The 20999-nt window shown below is 44.0% G+C and overlaps 2 protein-coding genes across 5 annotated transcripts; one reads left to right on the top strand and one right to left on the bottom strand.

Annotated features, from left to right (window-relative positions):
* Positions 1–1047: 1047 nt before the first annotated feature.
* Positions 1048–6183, top strand: LOC132447942 (complement C1q-like protein 2). Of its 3 annotated transcripts, none has more exons than XM_060039000.1 (3): positions 1048–1424; positions 1498–1638; positions 1765–2143. In XM_060039000.1, exons 1-3 carry the CDS (start codon positions 1151–1153, stop codon positions 2043–2045), a joined length of 696 nt encoding a protein of 231 aa, XP_059894983.1. In that variant the 5' UTR covers positions 1048–1150; the 3' UTR covers positions 2046–2143. The 3 variants fall into 3 exon arrangements, with proteins under 3 accessions (XP_059894983.1, XP_059894975.1, XP_059894992.1); XM_060038992.1 differs by lacking the exons at positions 1498–1638; positions 1765–2143 and adding exons at positions 5275–5415; positions 5805–6183 and having other exon boundaries at positions 1175–1424; XM_060039009.1 differs by lacking the exons at positions 1048–1424; positions 1498–1638; positions 1765–2143 and adding exons at positions 4925–5197; positions 5275–5415; positions 5805–6183.
* mylk5 (myosin, light chain kinase 5) lies at positions 6160–19384 on the bottom strand. 2 transcript variants are annotated; one of them, XM_060038845.1, is made up of 17 exons: positions 18775–19381; positions 16537–16713; positions 15991–16143; positions 15646–15822; positions 14636–14671; positions 12336–12463; positions 11862–12018; positions 10971–11291; positions 10741–10846; positions 9876–10079; positions 9201–9418; positions 8959–9082; positions 8561–8713; positions 7984–8113; positions 7779–7866; positions 7253–7393; positions 6160–6835 (listed from the first exon to the last, which is right to left on the bottom strand). In XM_060038845.1, the coding sequence occupies exons 1-17, from the start codon at positions 18941–18943 to the stop codon at positions 6630–6632; spliced, it is 2688 nt and encodes an 895-aa protein (XP_059894828.1). In that variant the 5' UTR covers positions 18944–19381; the 3' UTR covers positions 6160–6629. The 2 variants fall into 2 exon arrangements, with proteins under 2 accessions (XP_059894828.1, XP_059894831.1); XM_060038848.1 differs by lacking the exon at positions 14636–14671 and having other exon boundaries at positions 18775–19384.
* Positions 19385–20999: the final 1615 nt, after the last annotated feature.

Raw genomic sequence — 20999 nt, 5'->3', positions numbered from 1 at the left:
CCATGTGAACCACAACCATTTCGGACAGTTTGAACAAATGGACATTGGACTAATGGGTTTCAGGGCTGGTGGCTGCAAACAGAAGCAACAACCACGATGCCCAAACCCCCCACGTTTATATAGTATACCGGTACATGACGATAATCAGAGCTATCCAAGTCTATGCAAGCTTGTTGACAATCTTAGTTTTTTAATTTCTATTATTTACTCATTTTTTGAAATGTCATTTTTCTGAGTTTCATATTTTTTGTCATATATTCTGAAATGCTAATTTTCAATGCATGCTGAAAATACTATGTTATGTGTGAATTCTAGTTAAACATTTGATAGATCTTTTTGCCTTAAACAGGTTTAAAATCCTGAGAATTATACAGGTTGAGATTCCTGAACATGCTTAAAGGTTTTTAATGATGATCAAATGTAGTGCAAAATATGGCCTAAACGACTGTTATGTTTTTGTTGTGATCTTATCTTACAAAAAAGGGGGGATGTGTGGTAGAAATTAAGGAGTATATTCTATGGTAAACCATGATTGTGATGAGATCTGTGTGTCTAATAGTGGAGAAACACACGGGGCCTGGGTGTCTGGGTTCAGAACAGATGGTGCCCCTAAAAAGGAGCAGGACGCTACGGGGATAAGGCATGCTGACCTCAGCCTTGTGTTTTGGGCTATCTTTGTTGACCATTTGTTGTCTATTTGCTGACCATTCAGGTTAAGATGGATTTATGACTGAGTGGAGGCAGACACCTCAAGGAGAAGCTGCTCTGTTTGTGTGTATAAAAAGACGCCGCAGTTTGTGAACAACAGTGACTTTGCAAACTTACTCAGGCTGTTGTCGATGTTGTTTTTCTGCACGATAAAGTCTTTTGTCAATTCTTGCTCCGGACCCCTCGATTTCATTTCTCTCTCTCTCTCTTGAATTAGTCTAAGTGTTTTAAATCTCGATTAATCCACGACACTACCTGTTGTATACTCATTATCATTGAATGATGGTGCAGGCGACCCACAGAGCTAAAACAAAGCCTGCATGAAGGTAGTTGGAAGTTGGCTATTTTAAGCAGAAGTTGGCACAGGAAGTAGTCAACTGCTACATTATTACACTACCACACCCAAATATCATATCCGCAAATATCAGTCCTTTCTCAAAGAATGTATTGGACAGTGTTTCTGACGCAGGTCTATAAAAGTAGAGGGGAGAGGAGCAGAGGAACAGAGAGAACACAGAACAGAAGCATGAGCATGAAAAGGCTTTCAGTGCTGCTTCTGGCCATGTGCTTGGGCCTTTTGGAGGCACAGGTTTCCTTTAAAGATAATGGAACCAATCGTCTAACTTCAATGTCACAGGAGGAGAGACTGGCAGCCCTGGAGAGAAGGTTGGAATCCAGTGAGAAGGAGGTGTCGCATCTCAAGAGCCTGATTGGAGGTAACGTGTGACATGAATTGGTCATTTGCCTTTGATTTTGAGACTGATTTCCCATTGCTATTCCTGCCCCCAGCCCCGCCTGCAATGGCTTTTTCTGTTGCCCTGATGGATGAGGCTACTAAACCCGGAGACTACGGGCCTTTTGCCTACCGTACGATACTGCCATACAGGAAGGTCTTTGCAAACGTTGGCAATGGCTACAACCCTGCAACAGGTAGGTGTGCTCATTCGCGAGTGAGAAGCAAATGTGCAAGTAAAAGGAAGTGTATGTGCGTGTGTTTGTAAATAACAATTGAAACCAAATCGTTTTCTAAATTAATCATTTGTATTCATTTGGCAGGCACGTTCACCGCTTACGTAAGGGGGATGTACTTCTTTCGCTTCACCATGTTCACCAGTGCCACCCCTAACTCTGCAGCATGCATCTGGAAGAACAATGTGTTTGTGGCTTGCCTGTGGGACGTCAAGGGGTACATTGGGGCAGACACGGGCAGCAACGCAGTGGTCTTACCGATGGGGGTGGGAGACAGCGTTAGCGTAATGCTTGAGCCGAACATGACAGTAAATGACAATCAATCGCACCTAAACACTTTTAGCGGTTTCCTGCTTTTTCCCATGTGAATCAAATTGTTGACTGGCTTTTGTTAATCTGTAAAAACATTTCATGAAAAAAAAAAATTCAATAATCCGAACCACATATAATAAATCTATAAAAAGTCTTTATTAAATGTGTTTTTTTTTGTGGAGCGGACATTGGGGCATATGAGGTCAGCGAGCCAAAGAGCTAAAACAAAGGCTGTAAGTTAGGTGTAAGTTGGCTACATTATGTGGAAGTTGGCTACAGGAAGTAGCCAACATCCACATAATGTAGGTGTAAGTTGGCTTCATTATTAGGTGTAAGTTGGCTACATTATTAGACCACCACACACAGAGATAGAGACTACTTTACTGTGAGCGAGGTAACAACATTCTAAACAAACACTTTAGAAATAAATACAGAAAATGCTTTAGCATTGGTGGCTCAATATATACAGCATGTCATTGCCATCTATCTATGATAAATACCACTTTGCACTATGTTGGGGTTCACATTTTGGTGAAGACAAATATCAGAGGACATTGGAAATATTTGTACATGTGATAAAGGTTCACAGTACATTTTACTATAGCCCATTTATCTTTAGCAAACTAAAAAGCAATTGTAGGCAATGACAGACATTGAGAGAAAACACAAGATGAAGTTCCTTACTTTTAGAGGTCACTGTATAAATGGATGGGGGTATGTTGGAGTTGGCCACAATCAGCTGACTGAGAAGTACAAAGTCTCCTGCAAATATTAGATCATTCCAAAATTCCATCATAGACAGTCTCGACGTTTGTTTATAAAAGCAGAGGGGAAAAGGAGCAAAGGAGCAGAGAGAACACAGAACAGAAGCATGAGCATGAAAAGGTTTTCAGTCCTGCTGCTGGCCATATACTGGGCCTTTTGGAAGCACAGGTTTCATAACGATGATGGAACTAGCCGTCTGACTTCAATGTCACAGGAGGAGAGACCTAACCCTGGCAGCCCTGGAGGGAAGGTTGGAGTCCAGTGAGAAGGAGCTGGCGCGTCTCCAGAGCCTTTGTGAGGGTAAAAACTATGTATTGTTGATTTCCTGATTTCCTATTCCTGCCCCCAGCCCGGCCTCGAGCAGCCTTTACTGTTGCCCTGATGGATGGGGGTTCTTAACCTGGAAACTACGGGCCTTTCCCAGACCTTACGATAATGCCATACAGGAAGGTCTTTGCAAACGTTGGCAATGGCTACAACCCTGCAACAGGTAGGTGTGCTCATGTGTGTGCAAGTGAGTGAGTGAGTGAGTGAGTCAAATGGAGTGAGAACAGGTGTGTATGCATGTGATCCGTGCTTGTAAAAAATAATAAAAAATTCAACCAAACAATATAAACCGTTCTCTCAATAACAATTTGTATTCTTTTGGCAGGCGTGTACACCGCTCTGGTCAGGGGCATGTCATTCTTTCACTTCCCCATGTTCACCAGTGGCACCCCCAAACTCTGTAGCATGCGTCTGGAAGAACAATGTGTTCTAGGTGTGCCTGTGGGACGTGAAGGAGCATGCTGGGTTCGACTCCGGCAGCAACGCGCGGTCTTACAGAAGGGGCCGGGAGACCGCGTCACCGTAACGATTGAGGCGAAGAGGACAGTCAATGACAATCAGTCCGCACTTAAACACTTTTAGCGGTTTCCTGCTGTTTCCCATGTGAATCAAATGTTAGCTGGACTTTGCTCCCATAACATTATAATAATAATAAAGAGAAATACTCATTATCATGAATGATTTATTTTTGTGGAGCAGACGTTGGGGCACATGTTGTCAGGGAGCCAAAGAGCTAAAACAAAGGCTGCATGAAGGTAGTTGGAAGTTGGCTACATTATGTGGAAGTTGGCTACAGGAGGTAGCCAACTTCCACATAATGTAGGTGTAAGTTGGCTACATTAGACCGCCACACAGTGTTGTTTTTGGCAGGCATTTTAGATTTAGTTTTAGTCTTAGTCTTTTTGACGAAATGCTTCTTAGTTTTAGTCCCATTTTAGTCATTTCTATCTTTGAAAGTTTTAGTCTAGTTTTAGTCTGACGAAAACTCAAAAGGTTTTAGTCTAGTTTTAGTCCGACGAAAACTCGTCGGACTGTCGCACTCGTCGCACACGGCACACTCGTGTGTGCCGTGTGCGTGCAGGCGCAGCTGCGCGCGAGCGAGGCTTTTAGTGTGTGATGGGGGCGTGACTGTTAGGACAAGCAGCTGGCTCCATTTCTCCATTTCTTTTCCGCATATTATAGTTGGCGGGAAAAAAGCATGTTTTGAAACTTTGTTCGTCCACTCACTAACAATTTAGTCTCGTCTAGTTCTCGTCTGACGAAAATGTCTACATTTTTCGTCACATTTTAGTCTTTATATGGCTTTGGTGACGTTCGTCTTAGTCTCATTTTCGTCATGGAAAAAAGGGGTCTGACGACGTCATTTTCGTTTTCGTCTTGCCTGACGAAAACAACACTGCCGCCACACAGACAGATAGATTCAAGACTAATTTACTGCGAGCAAGGTAACAAGATTCTATACAAACACTACAGAAATAAATACAGAAAATGCTTTAGCATTGGTGGCTCAATATATACAGCATGTCATTGCCATCTATCTATGGTAAATACCACTTTGCACTATGTTGGGGTTCACATTTTGGTGAAGACAAACACCAAAGGACATCGGAAAAATGAACATGTGAAAGGTTCACAGTACACGTTGCTATAGCCCATTTATCTTTAGCAAACTAAAAAGCAATTGTAGGCAATGACAGACATTGGGAGAAACACAAGATGAAGTTCCTTACCACTCATACTTTGCGGGGTCACTGTATAAATGGGTGGGGGTATGTTGGAACTGGCCCCAATCAGCCGACTGAGTAGTACAAAGTCTACCGCAGATATCAGTCCTTTCCCAAAGACCGTATTTGACAGTGTGTCTGACGCAGGTCTATAAAAGTAGAGGGGAGAGGAGCAAAGGAGCAGAGAACACAGAACAGAAGCATGAGCATGAAAAGGCTTTCAGTGCTGCTTCTGGCCATGTGCTTGGGCCTTTTGGAGGCACAGGTTTCCTTTGAAGATAACGGAACCAACCGACTGACTTCAACGTCACAGGAGGAGAGACTGGCAGCCCTGGAGAGAAGATTGGAATCCAGTGAGAAGGAGGTGTCGCATCTCAAGAGCCTGATTGGAGGTAACGTGTGACAACTATGAATTGGTCAATTGCCTTTGATTTAGAGACTGATTTCCCATTGCTATTCCTGCCCCCAGCCCCGCCTGTAATAGCCTTTTCTGTTGCCCTGATGGATGAGGCTACTACACCCGGAGACTACGGGCCTTTTGCTTACCGTACGATACTGCCATACAGGAAGGTCTTTGCAAACGTTGGCAATGGCTACAACCCTACAACAGGTAGGTGTGCTCATTCGTGAGTGAGGGAGAAGGTTAAATGGAGTGAGTGTGTGAGTCAAATGGCGTGAGAGTGTGTGTGTGTTAGTAAAATAATCTGTGTATGTGTGTATGTATAATAAAGTGTGTGTGTGTGTGTAAATACAATGATCTGAATGTGTGTAAATACAATAATCAGTGTGTTTAAGTAAGATAGTGTGTGTGCTTGTGTGCAAGTACAATAATCGGTGTGCAAGTAAAATGTGTGCAAGTAAAATAGTGTGTACGTGTGTGTAAGTAAAATGGAGTAGTGCGTATGTGCAAGTAAAATGAAGTGTATATGCGTGTGTGTTTGTAAATAATAATTGAAAACAAATCGTTTTCTAAATTAATAATTTGTATTCATTTGGCAGGCACGTTCACCGCTCAAGTCAGGGGGCTGTATTTCTTTCGCTTCACCATGTTCACCAGCGGCACCCCCAACTCTGTAGCATGCATCTGGAAGAACAATACGTTTGTGGTGTGCCTGTGGGACGTCAAGGGGTACTTTGGGTATGACACGGGCAGCAACGCAGTGGTCTTACCGATGGGGGTGGGAGAGAGCGTTAGCGTAATGCTTGAACCGAACAGGACATTAAACGACGGTCAATCGCACCTGAACACTTTTAGCGGTTTCCTGCTTTCTCCCATGTGAATCAAATTGTTGACTGGATTTTGTTCATCTGTAAAAACATTTCATTTTATTTTTTTCTAATAATCCGAACCACATTTAATAAATCTATAAGAACTCTTTATTATTGCATTATTTGTTTTTGTGGAGAAGACGTTGGGGCAGTTGTCAGCGAGCCAAAGAGCTAAAACGAAGGCCGCATGAGTTGGTGCAAGTTGGCTACATTATTAGACCAACACACAAAGATGGATAGATTTAAGACTACTTTACTGTGAGCTAGGTTACAAGATTCTATACATTCTCTATAAAAAAAAAAATACAGACAATTCTTTAGCATTGCCGGCTCCATTATATACAGCATGACATCAACATCTATCTATAGTAAATACCACTTCACGAAATATTGGGGTTCACATTTGTGTCAAGACACGCCAAAGGACATCATCTGGAATGTTTGAAGGAATCAAAATATCAGCAAAAGCAGCAGAATATCCCACCAGCAAAGATCTACGGACTTCGACTATGACCAAGCGCAATATGTGCCCTTGTGTTCAAGCTACTCAGTCAGCTACTCGCTCACAATGAGTTTGGCGGAGCACAGTGCCTCCCCGTGGTCATTGGTGGCCCTGCATGTGTAAACGTTGGTGTCCTGAGGGCCCACCGGGGCAATCACCAGGGTGCAGCGTCCGTCCTCCTCGTACTCGATCTGAACCCGGGCCGTCTCCGCCACCGGCACCGACCCGCACAGCCACACCACTTCCGGGTCGGGGTAGCCTGTAGTGGTATCAAATCGCATTGGAAGCTAGTCACCCATGATCTGTGGTAATCGCAGTGCATGGCCTTTTTCATTTGGTCATACCCTTTTTTGCAATCCTGCCTCTTTATAAGCCAATATCGTTTTTAAAAATTCTAATTGTGGCCAATCGGGGTATCTCCACCCTGATTGGTTCAGGTATCTCTCCGTCCTGTAAATCACAGGTGTGTGACATGTACCACAAACACAGGGAAGGAGGAGAAACATAGGGAGGGAGCAGGGAAATTAAAACAATCTCAACCTTGCACTCTTTCCAACTCTGAAAACGTACCTACAGCAGATTGAGGAACAAAAGTTCAAGTGAATCATGCGCCATTATTGAGCGAGACTTCACATAAATAGAAAGACTACGTCGTCACTGTCCCCGTGTGCAGTACCTGTCAGGTGGCAGGAGAGACGGCCGGTGGCCCCATCAGACACCGCCTGGTCCTCCAGGCCCTGTGAGAACCGGGGGGGGCCCTGCATCTTGTGCTCCAGGGACAGGAAGGCGTGCTCTGCCTCGGGGGTCATAGGTGATTCTGGGAGAGGAGATTGAAGCACAGGAAGAGGAACAAAATCGGTTTTCAGGACACATTTGGGATGTGCTCAACTTTGAGATGGGAGACTTCTAGATGAGGGGCCGAGATGAGTCTTGCAGTGGAGAGGTGAGAGTTCAAGAAGAGTCTTTGAGAAGAGAAGGACAGATGATCGACACAGAACGGAGACGAAAGATGACTTTCGAGAAGCAATAACTGATGAGAGACAGTAGGGAGAAGAAAGATTCGACTTTGAGCAGTGAGAAGAGAGATTAGAGACTTTGAGTAGTGAGAAGAGAGATGACACTTTTAGGAGAAAGGCGAGACTTTGAGAAGAGAAATTAGACTTGTAGAAGGGGGGATGTAGACAGCGAGGGGACAGCCTTACCCTCTCCGGGACTGACCAGAGACGAAGAGCTGTCTGGCTTGGATAACAGCGCCATTCTCTTCAGAGCCAGCATGGCCTTGCCTGCTTTCTACAAGTAAAACAAAATAATTCAAATTTCAACAACCTCTTCCAACACACAATGAAGATGATAAATAAATAAATATATACATCTGTGGGACATGTGGGATATGAAAATGTGGGACACCTTCCACTTCTGGCGGGCCAGGAACTTCTTCATCTTGTTCTTGGGCAGGCTCTTGGCGTTGCTGGGGTCGGTGCAGTTAGACGCCGCAATCCAGGGGTGGGCCAGAGCCTCCTGGGCAGAGAGGCGCCGCCTGGCATGGGCAGTGATATGCATTTAGTGTCCATGGCAGAGAGTGGTGGTCCTAATGGCACGATTAGCATTTACACAGAGCGGGAAGGTTGGCTCGATCCGGTTTGTGATGGTGGTGGACTGGTGGTGGTGGTGGTGGTGGTGCCGGCAAACTGCAGCTGAGCAGGGGGGCCTAATAGTGTCCATTAAATCGCAGATGCCAACTTCCCATGCGAGTGTTGGGTGCTGGATAATAATAATAATTGATTAAAATGTCACCAAGTGACCGGTGTTCTTTCTAAATACAGTCGGTGGATGCCTTTATCCAAAATACCTTCAAAGACATCCTGGCATGGGTGGTCAAACCTCTGACCCTTTCTCATGGCGATGGCCGCGTTCTACAAATCGAGAGACAGAGTTTCGATGCGCGGGCAGGGGGTCAGACGGCTTTAGGCTGACGGTCACCCACCTGGGAGCCTTGTTGAGCAGGGCGCTGATGAATCCCTGGGCATCGTCACTGATCTCCTCGAAGCTCTCCTCATCAAACTCCCACTGGGCCGAGGTGACCAATGCTAGGGTCTCCGCGTCGCTGCCCCCCTGGAACGGAGACTCGCCGCTCAGTCTGCACACACACATGCACACACCATATATGGGCACATAAAACAGCTTGCTGTTACTTTGACTCACCTCCAGAAAGCAACTTTCCTCCACTAGGTGGTGATATAGATATGACGATTCATGTGAAAACCAAGTTCAATACAGGAGGTGGCTACTTAAAGCTATGGTAGGCCATTTGGAGACACCAGCCAGAGAAAGTAATACTAAGTACAATTAGTAAAGACAACTAATGTGCTATCAATTACTTACAGGATGTAACAGATGACTCCAATGCTCCACATGTCTGTGGCCATACCCACGGGTTCATAGTTAATCACTTCTGGGGCCACAAACTCAGGGGTCCCATGCATTACCTTGAGAGGTACCTTAGGATCTGGAATCAAAAGACGCATGAATCCACTACTAAGACATATACACGAGAACCACAATTATCAAGTGGTGGGAGTCCATTTAGCATTGAATTTTGGTTCATGCATATTTTATTTATTTACCTAGCTTGCTGGCTAGCCCAAAGTCAATTATTTTAATGGCGGTGCCCGTATGGTCGACACACACAATGTTTTCGGGTTTCAGGTCCAGGTGGATGATGTCTTGCCGATGCATGTAGGCCGTTCCCTCCAGGATCTGCTGCATGTAGCGTACACTAGCCACCTCCGTATGCTCAAAGCTGTCGTCCACGATGCGCTCAAACAGCTCGCCCCCTGCAATGCTGCAGGTGTACGGGTTATCACAGAGATTAGCTTCTGTCCTGCATGATGATTTGTATTGTGCATATGATATACTGCATTGGTGATAAGGATGTCAGCCTCCTGGCTGAAAGGTGCTGGGTTTTATAATTCATGTCTACCCTGTCGGTAACCTTGTGCCAGATGCCTAGCCGCCTGTCTGCTACATAAAAGACTTCTATCTGAAGTAATACTACAAGCATCTGCTAAATGAAAAGTGTGTCATGATGATCAAAATGTATTTTCCTTAAAAGATTCCGTGCCGTAATGGACAGGACAGTGAAGAAACACAGGAAAGGGGTTTGAAAGCGAGAGAGGGAACGACTGCTATGTGAATTAAGAATTAAACCGGTGATCTCTGCAAGGCACATTGCCTCGGTGGTACCAGCTAGTGCTAGCACTAGCACTAGCTTACGGGATGCTTTTAAACTAAGTACTCACAGCTCCATCACCATGACCATCTCCGACCTGTGGTCGTACGCGCCCAGGCACTGCACCAGCTTGGGGTGGTGCAGGAAGTTCATCAACTCAATCTCCTTGCGAGCGGCCTCCCTCTCCTTGGCCCGGCGGCCTTTGTAGAACTTTCCCGCACACTCGCGTGCACTTTCCTTGTGCATCAGCTTGAACACTTGCCCAAATTTACCACTGAGACAGAAGATGCCAATTAGTCATTTTGTTGCTCATTTCATGCATATTCTATGCGCGCGCGCGCGCGTGCGTGCGTGCGTGCGTGCGTGCGTGCGTGCGTGCGTGCGTGCGTGCGTGTGTGCGTGCGTGCGTGTGTGTATGCATGCATGCATGCATGCATGCATGCATGCATGTATTGTATATATGTATGTAAATATTCTGTGAAACGTTTAATATTGAAAAAAAACAAAATGTTTCCTTTAATCTGATCAATGCGGCCAGTCTGGCAGCAAATGTGCTTGAACTTGTTAAACGTTCTTGCTTTGTTTAATTTGGCTTGTCTGCAAGACGTATTATGTGTTACGCACATGTTTCTAACAGGGCCACAGGGAGAGGTGCGGGTATTATCCGCACCTCATTTATTGAGTGGGAGGACTTTCTGCTTCCTTTCCAAAACGGAGTTTGGCTCAAAAGTGAACTGATCCAGTACTGGCATGTTCCCAGAGTTTCAGTCCCGGAGGAAAAACAACACTTTGTGCTGCTAGACACACTTGACTGTTGAACTTTGCGATTCTTTCGTTTTGCTAAGGTGGCGGTAAAGACTTTGGACTCAAACAAAAAAGGCAGATGGGACATGTAAGGAATATGGTTGAGATCTCGCCGTCTCGAAACCACTCACACTCCCAGTTTTTCCAGCACGGTGTAGTGATCCGCCACTTTGTGGACACAGTCGACAGTCACGTGGGCGTACGCCGGGGTCGGCTCCTCCACTTGGCCGCCGGAGGCTGAACATGAACAGAGCCGCCATGTTTTAAACGTTATGCTCCAACATACACGTGTTTTAGGTCATTGTGAGGAGTTAGCCGAACTTCTTCTTCCTCATCATCATCATCCTCCTCATGAGCTCACCTGCGGGCTCCATGTTGACAGCCGGCGACTCCGGGCTGGGTTCGCTGAGCCCCACCGCGTTGTAGGCCCTCACTCGGAAGCGGCAGGCCGTCTGGGGAGGCAGCTGGCCGGCGCTCACCCTGTACGAGGTGCTCTTACACCGGTCACTCAGTTCACTCCAGTCCCCCGGCTCGGGGCCTCGGCTGCTCGCCTCCACCACGTAGCCCAGCACCGCGCTGCCGCCGTCGTAGCAGGGGCCCGACCAAGAGAGCACCGCTCCCCCCAGGGAGACCAGGGAGACCACGGGGCCGGAGGCAGGCGGCTGGGGCTTCTCTAGTGTGTCTGGGGGGGGGGGGGGGGGGGGGGGGACACGCATAAATATAGATGTAAACTTGAACTGAAACTAAATCCATGTAGCTGATCAACATTAGTGATGCCCAACAACGTCATCATCATTTATTTTTCATGAAACCTCCATAGTTTATATCAAGTACAACATCTCGGGCAACCCGGGCGTTGGTTCTACTGGTGAGGACATGTAGGCGTCAGCTTATCCCTGCACTGAACTAGAAATCCTGCACAACCGCATTTTTGTCCATCACGATAACAGCTAAGAATCAAAACCACTACCTGCCCACAACTACCAATTTAGCACCACTACTATACCCCAACTACCAATCGGATATGACTCTCCCTGAAATCAAACCCAAATGAGCGAAAGACCACCAGATCACTGACTGACTTATGCCATATTACTGAATTGGCAACTAAGAGTCTTCCATGCGTCATTCAATATATAAAACACAGTGGCATGGCTGATACAGCGCTTTGCATTGCATGCGTATCAGATATAACCAAGGGCAGCCATATGCTGTCAAACAGCATACGGGCATCGGGGGAGCAGCCCCTTACCTATAACGGAGAGGGTGACTGTATGCTGCGCGGAGCTTCTCCGGTCGCGGACCAGGACAGTGTAGCGTCCCGTGTGCTGAGGTTCAGCCGCGGCTATGACGAGCGTGCTACTCCGGGCACTGTTCTCAGTCCACAACTCTGCCCCGGTGTCCTCTAGCTACAGACGGGTGGCACGTATAGAGATGAAGGAAAGAAGGTGGGTGAAATGGGGAGATTCAGTGAAAGAGAGTGAGTCAGAGTGACATTTGTGTGCATAAAGAGTGTGAGAGAAATAACAGGATGTATACAGTAAAGAGAGAAAAAATGGAAAAGAGAAAGAAATGTGGAAAGAGCGATTGAGCAAAAGTGCGAGCAAAGAGATGTAGAGTTATGTAAACAAAATATATAGAGTGAAAGATTGAGAAGTATATACGGTACTTAAACAGAAAGGGAGACGTGTGTAATTTGTAGACCCACCCACACCCACACACACACCTGTAGTTTGTTTCTGATCCAACAGGCCACTATGGGTGGGCTGCCAGAGAATGCGCACGTCAGCCGTGCACACTCTCCCGTCTTTACCTCGACGTGCTGGGGTGGCTTTTCAAACCGAAGAACAGGAGCTGTAAGACGCACAAGATAACTAGTTACTATAAGTGCCGTGCCACTATAATATATAGCACAATATTAAACAGGACAGACCTATATACAGGCCGACACAGATAATCAACAGTAAACCTTTATGGAATTCAATATTCAAATAGGATCATAAATTGTATTAAACTGATCTAACCATACATTATTTCAATTGCTTCAGTAGTTATCGACATAGGGAAAACAGACCAGGTTTGTTAACTATTAATTTGAGCCACCCCCACTTTATTTCACATGCAGCTCCTGCTCTACGTATGACCATACGTCACTATGGGGTCAAACTCCATGTCACTATGGAGTCACACCGTTACCACCACTTTCCAACGTTGAATCTTGTTTCTTGAAAGTACCCACGGCACTCGCGTACGTTTCCTGAAATGTGTTTTTTACAAGAAAAAAAACACATACTTTGTTGACATGCTGCGAAACAAACAGCGTGAATAAACCTCTTGTTTGTTTACGCCTATGGTTTGAGCGTAGCCGCACTGTTTACTTGAGGGTTGGTACAGTGGGTACTTTAGATTAACCGAGTCCAGATTTGAAAGTGGTTGAAAAGATCAGTGTTTTCCCCATACACCTGCTGCTCATTGGGACAGCAGGTGGCACATATGGCACATACTTTGGGCCATGAGTATCACATGCCTACCACTATAATATAAAATGTGGCACATTTATATTGAATCGGACATGCAATTTGCAATTACCTAGCCCTCATCAACCTGATCATATAAAAACCTACAACCAATGACCCAGTTGTACAATTTCCTCTGACTGAGCCCTATGCTAGGCCCATACTTTACTGAACACAATACGTTGTTTGATGGCTGACATGACATGTGATCATGTGAAGTCAAAGACACAATGCATGAGAGCCAGGTTGTGAATTCAATACGGACAGAAACCATGCCAACAAAATGGACAACACAATGTGAACAAAGGAACTAGCAGCGCCACCCCTAGTCGAAACAACAGGTGGATGAGAGAAAGACAGGTGTGGCTCTTGTAGCCGTACCCATCATCCTATTCTTAAGTTTAAGAATCTGAAACACCTCCATCACCAGAGGCTATCAGGCTTAAACAATGTTTGCTCCTCTGTTAAACATACTAATATTAAGTATTGGTAGTTAAGTATCTGTGGATCAAAGTACTTGATACATAATACCACAGCTTTATAAGTTTAATTACTGAAGGTCAAGTACTCATCCACATGACCTCATACTTTCATGTGAAAGACACATTCCACCCTTAAGAGATAAGACGAGAACATTTGGTTAAACGTTAAATGGTGGAAAGAAAAGGGGTTGTTGCTGTTGTGGTTAGCCTAATAATTTACTAGTAAGTATCATTATCGAAGGGTGCTTCTTTCCATGTCTGGAGCAGACCCAGGAAATGACCCCTTTTCTGCTTCTTAAAATATATAAAATTTGATTTTGAAATGGCTAAAGGATCTTGCTTGCTAATGAATACTACATTTCGAGACAGTTGGTCATTTTAGTTGTGTCAATCTGATTGGCTGTGACGCGAGCTCCCTAAACTGGGGCTAATCGACTTTATACCATAAGTAGGCATGACTGATCGTAAAGAATGGTTCGAGTACACCATAGGTCTCGTACTTCAGAATGCACTACAATTTTTTGAAGGAGATACTTACATTTTGTGCTTCCTCAAGAGACAGAATTTAAAAACTAAATATACTTTACCCTAGGCTTATGAAAATAAATGTTTGCCATGTTTTGCATGTGAAGCGCTGTGGCAGTTTCATACAACAATAATATAATGATTAATTATTTATGTCACAATCAATTACTAAACCAAAACACCATAACTACCAAGAATATTCCATTAGGCCTACTTCCAAAAAGGGAGTTGGTCTTTGCAATGTATTAAATAATAACTAATAATAACATTATGGACTGCCAAACATCAATCGTCCCTGTTTTCATTTCAGAAATCTGGTCAGTTTAGCAGTGTCAAAAAAAAAAGCTACGATACTGAAAAAAAAGTACTGAAACCACCAAAGAAACGTACTGAAAAACACCAATAAAAGAAGGCCAAGGTACAAGGTAAAGTAGTTCAACATTTTACGATTGTACTATACTCAAAAAAGTACTTCCCACTCCCTGTAAATGTGTGGTTCTCACCTTTACCCGATGTTGACCTCTTCTTTGGAATGACCGCTGTGGGAAGAGAATGCACACAGTGTTGAACTGAAAGCCAAATGCCAATCCATGGGTATATGTGCTCTTTGCATTTAGAGGGGTAGAATGCCTTCCCTGTCTTGTCATGCTAGCAGATAACGGCTAACATTCTGCTAAACTGTATCTCTGTACACACTTGACTCTTTCCTTACATGGTGTCGGGACGCTTGTTTTTCAGAAGGCACATCAATGGGTCATTGTTTGGGAAGCATGCACCCTGTTTACATAATTCACTGGCTAGCAAAGCACCACCAAACACGGGAATGGAGGAAGTGGTGTGATTACCTGTATCAAGATAACAAGACAAATCGGGGGCTGCTTTCCTGGCTTTTTGTGTTTTTTCCTGTGCAGGAATATTAGTCCATAGCACAATACTTCTTCCCTAGATTTGTGTAACCTCACTGTACTCTTTAAGGCTGTGTAGTTGGCAAGGACTATACTGTAGTGTTAGGGAGAGACACGAGGGGGCATGGCTCTCTTGACCTCATTATAAGATAGTTAAGTGGCATGTGTTGCCAATTAACTAATCAGCTGTTTTTTCTTTAAAAACACGGCAGTAGGCAGGAAGTAACACATTTCTGAGCCAAATTAGTTTTGGATGACTGAATTGGCCGTTTATATGATGACATTTCTGGTTTTGCCAGAATTAACTTCACGTTGTGCTATCTTGAGCCCTTTGCCATTAAACTCCTTACCAATAGGATGAAGCTGCAGGATAGATAGATATGTCTACTGTTTATACAGCACATAGTATAGGAGGGATATATTGGATAGGGGTATAGGAGATAGCTTGATGTAGTTGCAAGGGCGATTGACTCCCAGCCTAAAGGTTTCGAGTTAAATCCTAGTCCTAACCGGTCTGCGGTTTAGAGCTGAACTGACTCTTTGGATAAAAGCATCTTATGATCATTAAATATTAATATATGAAAAGAATAACCCATTCATGTTGGTACCATTAGTTCTTGGATCTTCTCCTGGACTCTGGTCATTAGAAGCGAGAGAAGATCCTTTGAGGTCCTGTGCAATGCCCTTTGGAGATGTTGTCGCGTCTCCGTTTTCTGAAACGCTCTCTGGGAGAGAGCAGAGTTTGGCTGGCGCAGAGGCACGCACCCCGCAGAGAGTTTCAAAGTCTGGGAGGAAAGAGCAAACCCTGAAAGCTGTCATTCAAAAATCAACATAGCGTAACAATTCAGCGAAAGAAAAAAAGTGTTGCAATAAAACGGGCAACACGAAACAGGTTTGTGTGTTTACACATATTGACTCACTGTGTTCACTGTCATCAAACTGACTCCTCTTACCTTGGACGGAAACAGATGCACAGCTAGAAGATAGGCCTGCACTGTTCTTTGCCAAGCATGTGTAGGTTCCAGCATCTTCGGGTAGACATTCCTTCACCAGAAACCTCACCACTCGGCCATCACTGAAAGACTTTCCGAAATAGGCCACTTCCCCTGCCCAGACAAAGACAAACACCAATTGTCTATCATTTCCCCAAACTATTTCTGTATTTTTTAACCAGTACAGGTTGCACTAATGTGATGGTATTGTATCTACACATTCTTAACAGTATCTAGAGGCTGGCCAGCAACCATTTAGTTTGACAAACTTTACTTCATTAATCTATTTAGCTGATACTTTGCTCGGATCATTTTTAAAAACCTGTTGGATGTATGCAATCCTTTCTACAAATTCCCATTTGGTATTGGGTTTGACATGTAAATAACAAACTCTTGGTTCTGTGACAGTGTTCTACAATCTGTACTGAGCTCAGAGGAAATGCTTGTTTTTTATGTTTATCCATAAGGGAAACGTTTGTGGATGCGGATATACCCTATATAGCTCACCATTGTGCAACCACGATATGTTGATAGGCTGAGTTCCAGAGATGATTCCCCTCAGTGTGATGTCGGTTCCTTCGTCGACAGAGAGGTCTCGCAGCGGCCCCAGGAAAATGGGCGGCTCAGGACTCCTGGGAGAGCCGAGGTGTCTGGACCCAGGACAGTGGGAACCATTCGGGCCAACTGATAAAAGGTCAGAGATACAGGGCATAATCTCGTTCTGTTTTGTCCCCAAGTATTGCCAAGCTGTACACACCAACTGGCCCTTGATAAATATAACTTTAAATGTATATTCAAATGTTATATAAACATACATTTGAAACATGGTTCAAATGGAAAAAGAAACTATTAAGAAAGGGTCTGACTGCAACTTTCGTCGACGCCTCAACATTATGATTAGAGATTTATAACTTTCCATTATAGACTATTAACTGGACAGAATTTCAGACAATGTAAGCCGACTTCGCTAACCGTTGCATTTACTTCATTTTGCTATTATAATTGTTTGTCTTTTTGCTTTCTCTACATCCGTGTGCTCCACCAACTTCTTATTGTTTGAAATTATTGATAGGGAAAGCCCTATTCAGTCGTAATAGAGTAATGGGGGGGGGGGTATCAGAGGACCTGGGAAAGTCCTTAATAAACGCAGGCGCCAAACTAAGTCACGGCTCCAGTGACTCCTTCACCATTATTTCCATGACACCAGCCCATTAAGACTCTTTTTTCTATAATTTCTACATTTCCAGGCACGCTAGCTTCCACGAGACCTACGGGAATATGTGGCATACAAAATGAACGTAAACTTAAATTAAAGGCACCCAGTGCAACTTTCGAGGCTTAAAAATAAACATTCAATTTCTAGTCTTTTTTACACGTAGTAAGTTTCAATAACTCCATACCATTACATACCGACATTTAAGCAGCAAAGATGAGACGTCGTTGTGTGGTGAGAACTGATACAAAATCGATAACAACAACAATGCCGCCATTTTCTTTATTTTTTGTAACCTACAATAAATAAAGCAGGCTTCCAGTCAATGGAAAAATGGCTTCTCCCCACCGGCGATTGTTGTTTACGATTTTCTATCAGTTCTCACCACACAACGACGTCTCATCTTTGCTCCTTGAATGTCGATATGTAATGGTATGGAGTTATTGAAACTTACTACGTGTAAAAAAGACTAGAAATTGAATGTTTATTTTTCATTGAATGTTTACATAAAGTTGCACTGGGTGCCTTTAAGGGACAACCAGCCAATCATGTCACATTTCTGTATTGTTTTATGGCACCTCTTCTGGGTGCTATGTGTTATAAGGAAACGACACAATGCTAGTTTCCTCTGTCATCCCCAACATGTACGGTTAGAAGTTTGATCAAGTACTTCAGTGGAAGTGTCCTAAAGTGCTATTCTATGGAACTGCTTATCAGAGCTTGGATCTTTATCAGTTTACACTAAAGCATGCCCTGATCTTATCTTACCTGAGGCACTAGTGAAACACATGTTGTTGTAATATTAAACCTCAAATCAAGACCACACACGCAATAAAAAAACGGCTGATAATTGGAAGTGAAAATACTCGTCAAACTGGGATTGTAAGAATGAGAAGTTACAGTGAACATAGATTCCATAATTTCCTCCTTTCTCAGACCCTTAAAGCGTGAGTTGTACTAGATGGGATACACATATTGTGAAAGTACTTTAAGAACAGGCCTGCTGGTATCACAGTATCATGCCATGGCATTGTTGATCACAGTACACAAACTGCCTGCAGCAAATAGACTTATCTGTGGATCTTTAGACCTCATGTCTCACCCTGGCCCCTTCACCTCTCCCTTTCACTATCCCCTCGCGACCAACCCCCTCCGTCACTGTGACTTAACACAGACTTTCAGTTGAAGGTAGACCCAAAAGGTCACAAAATATGTAGCAAGTGGGAAATGTATATTTAGTGTCGTTTATTTTTTCATGCATAATACTAAAGCAATAGATCATCATCATTACAATACAAACCTAACCCTACAATAAATTAGAACAAGATAGCTTGTTATCAGGAACTTTAGTTATTTTTTTGCAGCTTGAAAAATCAACACAACGGTAGACTCAGGCTTACCCCATTAAAACAAACATAGCCCAATTAATTTTCACGTCCCAACTTGCCCACTACAACATAATTTGTGGTGTAAAAACCCATGCACGGTAAGCTCTGCAGCCCGTATACATCAACACAGAGCTAGCCCCTTACCTCCTCCAGCCATCTCTTTACTGTCCACACCGTTTAAACCAGGGATCCTGGTTGTGCTGGCTCCTTTGGCCCCCTCTTTGTGGGTGCTTGCGGGGGGCTTGATGACCATGCTGAAGCTGGACACATAGTGCTGCGGCTGCGGCTTCTGCTTTCCGTCGACTCCGTTCATGACAGGCTGTCTCCTCAGAAGTAAATATTTACACTGTCACTTCCTCAACACACACACTTATCAAACTTCCACTCTCTTTCCCCTTTTTCGCTCACAGCTGCATGGCCGGTTTCAGGGCTTCTTTGTCCAGGCAGCCCTTCCTCTTGTTTCCCCTTTCACTGCACTCCTCCTCTCTGTGTGTTATCACCCATGGGTTTCTCTCCTAGAGTCCTCACCCTGTTCCTTGTGCGTACATGTGTCCTTTGAGCTATGACTCCACCTCCACTAACTGACAAATCTCTGCTGCATGTCCCCCCCAAACTACTGCACCTGGCTACAGCTGGTTGCTGGCACCGCTGTGGGGGCTGAGTGACAAACAGATGCATCGCTCAAACATACACTTAAGGACGCACAGAGTGGTGTAGAAACAGGTGACAGATTGCACACAAATATTTAAATCAACAACACATCCGCAATCACGCTCAAACATTGTCACCCTCATTCTCTCTCACACACACACACACACACACACACACACACACACACACACACACACACACACACACACACACACACACACACACACACACACACACACACACACACACACACACACACACACAATTACGCACACACACAATTACGCACTCACACACACAAGCATAAATACCCAACAATACAGTGCGGGACAAGAGGCTTATCTACTCTTTGGGCAGCCAAAGGTCGTAATGTCGTAGCGTTTGTCTAATGTGTTGTAGCACATATCTCTGTCTGCCTGTCACACTGTCGAAACTGAACTTTGTAACAGCTGCAACATCCTCGTGGCACAGAATAGTATGAGCTTTTGGTAGGCCAACAAGCCCATTAATTCACCTCAAGAGAGAGAAAGCAGTTTCGCCCCACACATCCCTTAAGCTGTGTCCATGGTAACGGAGGTACTAGGCCAATCAACTTTCTTACACAGAACGTTTAGCAAATGGGGTGTAATCAGTAGTCCTGTGACTGCTCACTACAGTATAATGGGTATTCCCTGTGAAAAGTGTGAGAAACGTATACAACAATACAAAGGTCGTATTGGGGCGAGAAATGAACACCATCATGAGCTCTAATGGTTGTTGCATATCGGTGCATCAGAGTACGGTTAAACAACCATTCCAAACAGCGTTAATTAAGTTATTCAGCCCTTTGCCTGCACACATTCCTTGCCTGTCCGTCCTCTGCTTCCTCATGCCAGCCGGCGATCTCTATAATGCATCACCGGTCACAGACAAAACAAAGTGGAGAGAACCCTCTTTTAGTTCAGTGGAAGATAAGAGAAATTCCTACTTTAAACAAGTTTACTGCAAGGCTTCACATGCTGCTGACAGACAATGTTTGATCACTTAACAATCCCTCAGTGATTCTTTAGGTAGGCTATACTACTATTCATGCAAGCTTCTATCACCACTACTACTACTACTACTACTTGACCGTTTAGATCTTTACAGTTCATGACAATAGAATATTTTTTAATTTGAAGACTGTGTCATCTATTGGATGGTGGTTCATATTTGGACATGTAGAGGCAGGCCTATTTGTGATTGCTATCTCAAGACTTCTTCTCAATTCTGCTTTTCACTTTGAATTCCATCATCATCACAAATTAGATTTTGAGATAGACAGTACTCAGCCAGTATCCTGACGTAACAGAGTTATGCTAAACATTCACAAGATAACGGCATTTTTTTAAATACAAAGTGTGCAAACACAAACCTACTCACACATTTAATAATCATAATAAAAATGAATTGTGTTATCATGTGTTTTTCAATTTGACTCTATTAGGAGTAATTGGCTATAGTTGGTTAGTTGCTGGTTATTCATTACTTGATGACCAAATCCTCCAGGAATGGGTTAATCAAGGCCATTAAAGGCACCCAGTGCAACTTTCGAGGCTTAAAAATAAACATTCAATTTCTAGTCTTTTTTACACGTAGTAAGTTTCAATAACTCCATACCATTACATACCGACATTTAAGCAGCAAAGATGAGACGTCGTTGTGTGGTGAGAACTGATACAAAATCGATAACAACAACA

The sequence above is a fragment of the Gadus macrocephalus genome, chromosome 2 (genome assembly GCF_031168955.1).
Source record: "Gadus macrocephalus chromosome 2, ASM3116895v1".
In the NCBI taxonomy this organism is placed as follows: domain Eukaryota; kingdom Metazoa; phylum Chordata; class Actinopteri; order Gadiformes; family Gadidae; genus Gadus; species Gadus macrocephalus.
The sequence above is the reverse complement of the archived record's forward strand: the minus strand, read 5'-3'. Positions and strand labels throughout refer to the sequence as shown.

Bases quoted from the DNA above. Each gene is read 5' to 3' on its own strand.
- LOC132447942 (XM_060039000.1), top strand. From the start codon at position 1,151: ATGTATTGGACAGTGTTTCTGACGCAGGTCTATAAAAGTAGAGGGGAG. The intron at 1,425-1,497 runs GTAACGTGTGAC...TCCTGCCCCCAG, and splicing joins TCTCAAGAGCCTGATTGGAG to CCCCGCCTGCAATGGCTTTT. The intron at 1,639-1,764 runs GTAGGTGTGCTC...TTCATTTGGCAG, and splicing joins TGGCTACAACCCTGCAACAG to GCACGTTCACCGCTTACGTA.
- mylk5 (XM_060038845.1), bottom strand. From the start codon at position 18,943: ATGAACGGAGTCGACGGAAAGCAGAAGCCGCAGCCGCAGCACTATGTG. The intron at 12,019-12,335 runs GTGTGTGTGTGG...ACCCGTCTGTAG, and splicing joins GGATCAGAAACAAACTACAG to CTAGAGGACACCGGGGCAGA. The intron at 11,292-11,861 runs GTAAGGGGCTGC...CCCCCCCCCCAG, and splicing joins AGTCACCCTCTCCGTTATAG to ACACACTAGAGAAGCCCCAG.